Source organism: Papaver somniferum, chromosome 10, assembly GCF_003573695.1.
Source record: "Papaver somniferum cultivar HN1 chromosome 10, ASM357369v1, whole genome shotgun sequence".
NCBI classification, from domain to species: Eukaryota; Viridiplantae; Streptophyta; class Magnoliopsida; order Ranunculales; family Papaveraceae; genus Papaver; species Papaver somniferum.
The window spans coordinates 153861241-153869832 of NC_039367.1; the positions used below are offsets into that span (position 1 = coordinate 153861241).

An 8592-nucleotide genomic window follows, 5' to 3' on the forward strand; every position below is an offset into this window, starting at 1 on the left:
GTATTGGATCGGGTGGGCTTTGGGCAAAAGTTAGAAAGTCCGTAACAACAGCTGCCGAATCAAACGGACGAATGATTCGGAAATTCGTAAAATTCACGAATTATTCGCCAAGGCCACAAAACACGCATACCTGGTTCGGAGTCCTTCACATTTTTGAAAAAGAAACATTAATACCTTGAAATAAGTGGGTTATAGAGTAGATATGGGCTTTGAATAGTATTATTCGTAAAATTCACGAATTATTCGCCAAGGCCACAAAACAAGCATACCTGGTTCGGAGTTATGGTAGTTCGGGCTTATTATTCGGGAAAGACCGATACGGAAAAATGCGCGAATAATACGCCGAATTGCTAACTAGGATCCACCTACAGGCTACAGGCACATTTTCTTCTTCTTCTCTTGTTTCTTCGCCGACCAAGCAGAGCAGCCACTTCATCTTCTCTTCCTTCTGCTCGAGCACCACCATCACCATATCAGTGATACCAGTGCCACTATATACGTTCTTCTTTTTCTTAAATCAACTTTCCTTATAACCCTCTTGTTTATCTCTACAGTAGAACCCTAGATCCAGGATTTCTATTTTTGTTACCTAGGGTTTCGAATTACAGAGATGAACAAGAGATTACTTAGATCGATCTACAGGAGGTTGCATAATTGAAAAACAAAGGTTGCAAATCATTTCGATTGATATACATGAGGTTCTTCATCATTCGATTACTTCGATTGATGATTGTTTTTACAAGGTAAAATCCCTTTTCTTCTAAATCATTGGGATAATCTGAACACTTATAAAATCAGATTTCTCTAGTTAATTTTGAAGATGATTAAAAACCCTAACTTTGTTTTTGTTGTTTCATAGCCATTAGAAGGTGGACCAGCTAAAAAAATACCCAAGAGTGTAAAACCATTGGATAGTTTATCTGCTGTTTTATATATTGGCAAAATTACTGATTGTTTCTATGAAAAGGAAATGGAAGGTATGATTTCACTGAGGCATTTCTTCGAATCTACTTTGTTATTTCCATATTTTTGCTTCTGTTTTAGATTAGTGTACACTGATTGTCCAATATATTTGGTCTTCTTTGATCGTGTTACTGGATGTGCTTTGCAGACAAGATTGCAAGCACAGGCTGTGGTTTTTCCATACCCAAATGTAACCTAATATATTTTTGTTCAGGTGACAATGTCTGGGATGAACGGGGGTATGTATTTGTCTATCTAGCATCTCCTTCTATTTCCTTCCTCTGAAGTCTCACTGACTAATTTGTCAATACAAGGGTGTGTCCGCGCTAGAATGATGTCTGAAAATCAATGATTTTGAGATGTAGTCCACATGCTCGTGTGGCACTATTAGGTGCATCATTCTCATATGCCATCCCGATCTTTTTACATACAAGTGGATGCTAGATGCTTTCAGTTAAATTATTCAACAGGTACATATGTACTTATATATGTTTGTTAGCATATGAACAAAATAAAAATTGTCGCAGTAAAATGATAAGTACGATGATAGTCAATTTGATTTGTTTGCAGGCTTAGAGTAAGAGGAGAGAAACCAAAATCCAGTCCTTGTTTGTAGTATCTGAGGAGTTGATTTTGTATGTGTTTGTGTAGCTAAAAGTTCCTTGATAGTCGACCGTGATGGGAAAAGTAAAGAGAAAGATCTGCTTGTAGTTTGCTTTGGCGAGATGTTGATTGATTTTGTTCCAACTGTTGGTGGAGTTTCACTTGCAGAAGCACCAGGTGGAGCTCCTGTTAATGTTGCTGTTGGAATAACAAGGCTTGGTGGTTCAACAACATTTGTTTGAACGGTGCGTATAAGATCCCTCTTTTATTGGTTGAAGCTACTCTTTGTGTCACTCTCCTTTCACCAACTCTTAGACTGATTCGTACTTTGAATCTCAGGTAGGAGATGATGAATTTGGACATATGGTGTCCGACATCTTGAAGCAAAACAATGTGGATAATTCTGGAGTTTGTTTGGACTACAAAGCGTTAACTGCACTGGCATTTGTATCACCGAGAGCTGATGGTGAACTGAGTTTATGTTTTTCCGCACTCCAAGTGAAGATATGCTTCTGTGTGAATCAGAACTTAATAAAGACCTTCTGAAGAAGGTATAAATACTGAGCACAACAATGCTACTTGAAATTGTTTTTTCTGCTTCACGTTACTCGAAACTGTTCTTTTTATGTAACTCCAACTATTTTTCCGCTAAGCATTGTCTTTTTCATAAAACTTTGTACAGGCATATGTCTTTCACTCTGGCTCTGTGAGTTTGATCGAGGAACCTTGCAGATCAACACAGCTCGCTGCTATAAAGATAGCTAAGAAGGCTGGTTGTATCCTCTCTTATGATCCAAATTTGAGACTGGCTCGGTGGCCATTGCCTGCAGCTTCTAAGAAAGAAATCATAAGCAATTAAGGTATAGTTGGCAAACTTGTAGTATTACTTTGTCCATTTAAGTATCTGAAGCTGACTTGTCCATGGAGACAGATCTCTGTCTTAACATTAGTCCATGGAGTATAGCTGGTACTTTCGGCAATAAAAGTCTATGTTGTTAGTACATGATTGTCTATGTATCTGACTATAATTTTCAAACATGATTGTTGGAAACCATCCGTGTCCACGCAACTTGTCAGATAAACTGCAGCAAGTGGTAGATGTAGAAAACACTCTTCTAGAATGAGCCTGGGTTGTAGATGTCAGGCAATTGATGGATTGTGTAACGTAAACAATTAAAGATTACAGGATGTCCTCGTGGTTCTTTGTTATGTATTAAATTAAACACAATAATCTTTTCGACTCTTTCTTTAATCGGCTTTTTCCTTAGCTGGCTTGCTCAACTGTATGAGTCACTTAAATCGTGCTGTGAGTTTAGCTTTATAGATAGGTAGTGCATGGCCTCTTTGAGCTCCAGTAAGAGATGAAATTGTTCCTACATGGGCACAATTCCTAGGTAGCAAAAACCTGTCGTGCACTGTAAGTCAGAAAATTCTTTGAAATTTAATTATCTGTAATAACTTCTTGCTTAGTATGCTGGAGCAATCATTTAATGGCATGATCCCTTAAAACACAAGATTTAAATATGCTTTCCGGAATGATAAAAGTTGTGGTTCAGTTTTTTTACATCATTTGTGCGAATTGCCTCGGATTTTGGAGAAATTTTTTTGAAGAATGCTGCTGTTGATTTCGAAAGGAAATTTGGATTGCAGGGGAGTGCTAGAAAGGAAACCATTCGACTCTGCTGCTGCCATTGTTCTTATTTCTGCAGCCATTGTTCTTATTTCTACGCAATTACGCTTTGTGGTTTATTTATTTTCCTACGCAAGTACGCTTTGAGGTTGTTCTTGAATCAGACTTTATATTGTTGTTGCCGGACAATTTGCTTACCATATTTATCTTTACTATAGTTGAATGTAATCTGAATTTCAAGTGCTAATAAGATTTTAGATGTTCAAACACTGTTTCATGTATGTTCACTGTAGATCACCCTTTTCTTATCAGAGAAACACGTGCGCACAGATCCCACTTTATTCACAGTTTTTTACGGGGATTTTGTTGTGGTGGACCCAAAAATGCATATAAAGCACACTTGTACATTTCTATCATTGGCTTGCCTACGAACGCTAAACGTAGCCAAGTAAAAGAAAAATATTTGTTGACCACGACGCTTGCTATTTGTATATGAAAGGAAAGGATCCACCATGGGCTAGTAACATTCACTCTTCTTGCCCGCTTTTTTTTTCCGAAAGTTTTTGGCTTTTTGCTAAGCTAATTTCTTTTTTTGGTCAAACCTTGCGACGTACGATTTCGTTAGACTAAGAAGAGGCCACATTTCTTCATAGTTAAGGTCGGTCAAGGGATTGAGGGGTATTATTGGTATGTTTTGATAAATAATAATAGTTACATTTGAGTCTATAAATAAACCCATAAACTCGATCAAATCTTCTATTCATAGTTAGATCGCGCAAGACGTTTTCTTTTTCCTTCTCCGTTTTCTTTTTCTTTTGGCAATGGCGATCTCAATCTCTACAGAGGATGTTAGATTAGTGACGAATGCACCAATCGAAAGTAAGATGCATGCTTGTTAAACTCAGTTTTTATTTTATTTTAAATTGTAACGTTGTTAATTTGAGAATCGTAATTAGCTAGGTTTCTGTATTTGATTTCGAAATTAGGGGTTTCTCGTTTTGAATATTTTTCTGAAAGTTTATCTTTACCGCTTTCTTTCATTAGGTTTAATTAAGATTACCGAATTAAGAATCTACTAATTTCCAAATTAGGGGTTTTAATTTCCCAAATAGAGTTGTTCTTTTTCTCGCTTTGCGTACTAGATACGCTTCTAGCCAGATTTCGTTTTCAAATTAGGGTTCTGATTTTGTACCCAAAATTTAGAAGTTGGTTTGGGATAAAATTAACACAGATTGGGTTTTTTCCTTTTCCTCTGCGTATTAGATACATTTTTGAATAAGGGTTAAGATTAAAATCTAAATTTTAGAAATTTGTATATGAGAAAATTTTAAGAAGAGATAAGAGAGCAAAGTCTCCAGGAATGTGTTTTTGATAACAAGGAAGGACCTTTCTTTATTTGGTTGTTGGTAGAGAAAATGTTATTAATCCTTTTTTACTGACATATTCATTCATGATCATCAGGTCCTAACACTTGTGATGATGGTATGTGGTCTGGTACCACTACGGCTGGAGTAACAGTTAGAAAGGCGATTGTTTTAGGGGCTGACATGCAAAAAACTGATATTACCGGAACAAAGAAAAGTGAGTCAATTAGGCTTTGATGTTTTTTTTTTTTTTGTTATCCAGTGGTTACGGAAGAAAGAATAGTAAAGCTATTTAACGGTGATGTCATTATAACTTGTATGTATACAGAAGAGACAACCAAAATTATCCAGATAGGAACGTTTGCAGCCTTGACTAGAGCAGGATACGAGAAGCATGCTGACCATTTGGTCGACAGGTTCTTGAGATTCGTAAGTTGGTTAAGATGAGTTGATAATTACATTTGGTCAATCATTTGATACATAAGTTGATTAATGCAAAAAACTGATAGTTACTAAATTGGTTTATATTACCATATATTTGTAGGTTGATAAAGCAAAACACCTATTCATCGACATTACGACCATGGTGGAAGAGGTATACGAATTGGTTTTGCAAGACATCAAAGATGGTTTATTACCGGAACAACACAGGGGTATTATACTGCTAGGTGGCTATAACCGAGGTTGTGATGACCCTAAATTCTTCTTTGTAAACAATGCGGGAGTCCTTGACTTAATGAATACCGACATTGACTGCATCCGGGGTGTATTCCAAACTGGGTCTGGGTCCGGAGCTGCTTTTGTCTATATGGATGAGAGGTACAGAAGAGAGGAAGATGATTTGACAGCGGCCAGGACATTGGTGGAAGATGCAATCTATTCTGGCATTCAGAGTGATAGTCATAGTGGTATAGGAATTGAAGGTATGCACGTATTGGTACTCACTTCTCAATTGTAGCAACTCGTTTCTGATTTCTTTATTACTATTTCTAACATATCTAGCTATTGTTTTCTCCAGTTGTTGTTGTCCGACCATTAATGGGGGTTGGTAAGGTGGAGAGCATGACTATCAAAGAGTATGAAAGGAGGAGAAACATACGGCACGCTGACTCATGATACACATCGCGTCATCTGCTCTTTTTAGAAGTCATGAGAATATATAGGGAAGACTAATAGTAATTGATGATACTCATCCTCATCAGACGTGCGTGAGTTGAAATTTTCGTAATAAAAATCTTTGCTGGCATGTATAGATTCATTACCATAGTAGATTTTTCTCTGCCTCTATACGAATATAGACGAATGTATGAATTTTTTTTTCCATGGGTACGAATATATGACATTACAACTCTATACCAAGGGGTCTTAGGGATTATCGATCTATACATACCCCAAACATCACCATCTGTTGCATGGAATACATGACATAAAGCACTTTAGCCAACAGAAACAAGGTGGTGTCAAACATGCACATGTATCACTCGAGGGAGTCGAGAGATTGGCACCACCAGATCATATAACTTGCTTTGTATAACAAACTCCCGCTCTAGGATATTGCCTTGAATCCTTGTTACGTATGTAGCAAAATGCGACATTTCGAGGTGTAGACATTTTGAATCCTTGATACGTCTTGCAAAATGAGACATTTTGTTACAAAAAAATAAATAAAAATAAAAATAATTATCTATACCACGAATTCAGCAGTGCCATCAACATTACTTAGGGATATTGTTTTAAGTAAATTACTTAATTAGCCAAGACTACAACAAAAGCGGTCGGACATCTTCTTTTAAAACTCTGGTCTAATGTTGGTGCATGTGTAATGTGTGGGTAAAATACCCGATCGCCAGGTATAAGCATCACAGGAGGTGATCATATGACAAAAAGGTTTAAAATACGCACCGAAGAAAGAATCGAAAGGTGATTATATCAGAATCAAGATATCTACCACGCGTAAGGTCTAGTTAAATCTTACCGACGGTCAAGTCGATCTAAAAGGAGAATAGAGCATTTAATGAGAATCAGAGGAGATGTGATGCAGCCGTAAAAAGGAACCAAACCGAGCTAAACACGTATTACCCGATGAACAATCTGATGAGCACTTTGGACGATCACGATATCGTCGCCAAGAAATTTCTACTTCATCCGCGCGAGATTGCGACATGAAAAAGAAGGTCCAAGCGACGTACATCGATGACGAATTGCAAGTAAGGTTAAATCAGCTTGAAGCGACTGTTGGGAAAATTGGCATCCCAAGCGCAGCGGAATCACAGGATCACAAAGGGCAATTGGTGATTTGAACCAAATATGGGAGAAATAATTAGAAAGAGACAGAAGATAAAGAAGCACACAACCACAACACAAGATATACGTGGTTCACCTTTACAGGCTACATCCACGACCAACACCACCAGAAAAACTTCCATTAATCAAAGACCATTACATGCTCTTTACGCAACCCAAGACAAGACCCAAAGAGTTAACAAGACATACCCTAGAACTCCATCAAAGAAACAATAGAAACCAACTCTCTAAACCATTCTCCAAACCAGCCTCATGTCTTCTATTTTACACCGTCTTCACAGTCGTTAGTAACAGAGGAGAAACATGGAAACACTAGAAACTAGGTTTAGGGAAAAGCCCCAAACCATAAACCCTAGAACACCAAAATCCTCTCTCTACAAGTTTTTCTCTCGCACCGATATTGACCTTCACGGTAGCACACGACCCTCCCTACCAAAGAGATCAAAATCCTAAGCACAAGGATTTACCACTCATTTAGGTTAGATTATTTATAAACCTACAATTCTAGTCCTATATATAGAGAAACAAACTTGGCCCTTAAGAAAATTACTTTGGAAACAAGTTTCCCTAACTTGGCCCCTAAATTCCTAAACTTTAGGAATAAGTTTACTTTAGTTAGAAGCCTACCAAAGCCCTAATTTTGGCCACTGACTAAATCCCACAATTCTCCACCTCGGATCATGCTTTCAAGCATGAGACGATCACAGGAAATTACTTCCATCTTCCACCAAAATTTTTTCACCATCTCTATATACCCGTAAAATTACTTTTGAATCTCACATCCGAACTTCCATCTTCATAGAACCATCTCTTTGATCAAGACACCATGACGTTGATTAAAAATCTTCAGACCATCTTCTTCATGAAGAACGCTTGTGAAACTGGCCACGTCTCACAAACACCATGAAAATATTTAATCACCGTCAGCGAATCCTTACACAGACTCTACCATTGATCACCAAGAAAACAATCCAGAAGAATTACCGTTAGCTCAACCTAACTAGTAAGCTAACAACATATTGAATCTAACCCAGAAAGGAAGATTAACTCGAATATCGTACTCCAGCACATCTCATTATTACCGTGTATCTGAAACAAACTATCAGATATCTCCACTGTGATTAACATGCTTAATCCTTTAAGCGATTCCAAAATCCATCACCAATCTGACATACTTTACCACCATCACATCCAACATACTCGCTCAGAATCCATACCGTGTGAATGCCCATATTATTGTGGTACATGCTTCCGAGATAGGGCACATTCTTGATATTACGTGCAAGACATCAAGAATACTTTAACATAGACTTAAGAACATAAATCTATAACATCTCGTGCATAACTTCGAAGCGTTGATGAGCTTGCTTCTACATGAGACCTCACATCCCCATTCTTTGTAGTGTATGATTACTAACACTCTTCCAGAAGTATATATGTATTCCACCTCATTCAGTCTTAATCCGCATACCATACTACATCATAAAACCAAGCAAAGAACATAAAATTCTACCAAGTTGAACCTCAGATTTGTAAATCACATCACAAACCCATGTTTGTGTAAATACCGGTTGAAACATTATCTTAAAAAACAAATTTCTCCACCCGAACAATAAACCATCATTCAATTCCAGGTTCAATCACTCCAGCCCGTCCATGCTCTGATACCAATTGTTCAGAAAATTGGCATCCCGAGCGCAGAGGAAATCAGGATCATTTAGGGCAAAT

At 37.5% G+C, this 8592-nt stretch overlaps 1 protein-coding gene and 1 long non-coding RNA gene across 6 annotated transcripts; both read left to right on the plus strand.

Moving 5' to 3' along the window:
- The first annotated feature begins 423 nt into the window (after positions 1-423).
- LOC113319152 lies at positions 424-3465 on the plus strand. Of its 4 annotated transcripts, XR_003345166.1 has the most exons (8): positions 424-743; positions 860-977; positions 1178-1202; positions 1278-1433; positions 1534-1811; positions 1906-2117; positions 2249-2426; positions 3217-3465. It is a non-coding gene; the product is annotated as an uncharacterized LOC113319152 (long non-coding RNA). The 4 variants fall into 4 exon arrangements; XR_003345167.1 differs by having other exon boundaries at positions 1112-1433; XR_003345164.1 differs by having other exon boundaries at positions 1178-1433.
- A 472-nt stretch (positions 3466-3937) lies between these two features.
- Positions 3938-5930, plus strand: LOC113319517. Of its 2 annotated transcripts, none has more exons than XM_026567760.1 (5): positions 3938-4075; positions 4658-4777; positions 4889-4989; positions 5105-5483; positions 5579-5930. In XM_026567760.1, exons 1-5 carry the CDS (start codon positions 4018-4020, stop codon positions 5674-5676), a joined length of 756 nt encoding a protein of 251 aa, XP_026423545.1. In that variant the 5' UTR covers positions 3938-4017; the 3' UTR covers positions 5677-5930. The 2 variants fall into 2 exon arrangements, with proteins under 2 accessions (XP_026423545.1, XP_026423546.1); XM_026567761.1 differs by having other exon boundaries at positions 5582-5930.
- The last annotated feature ends 2662 nt before the right edge of the window (positions 5931-8592 follow it).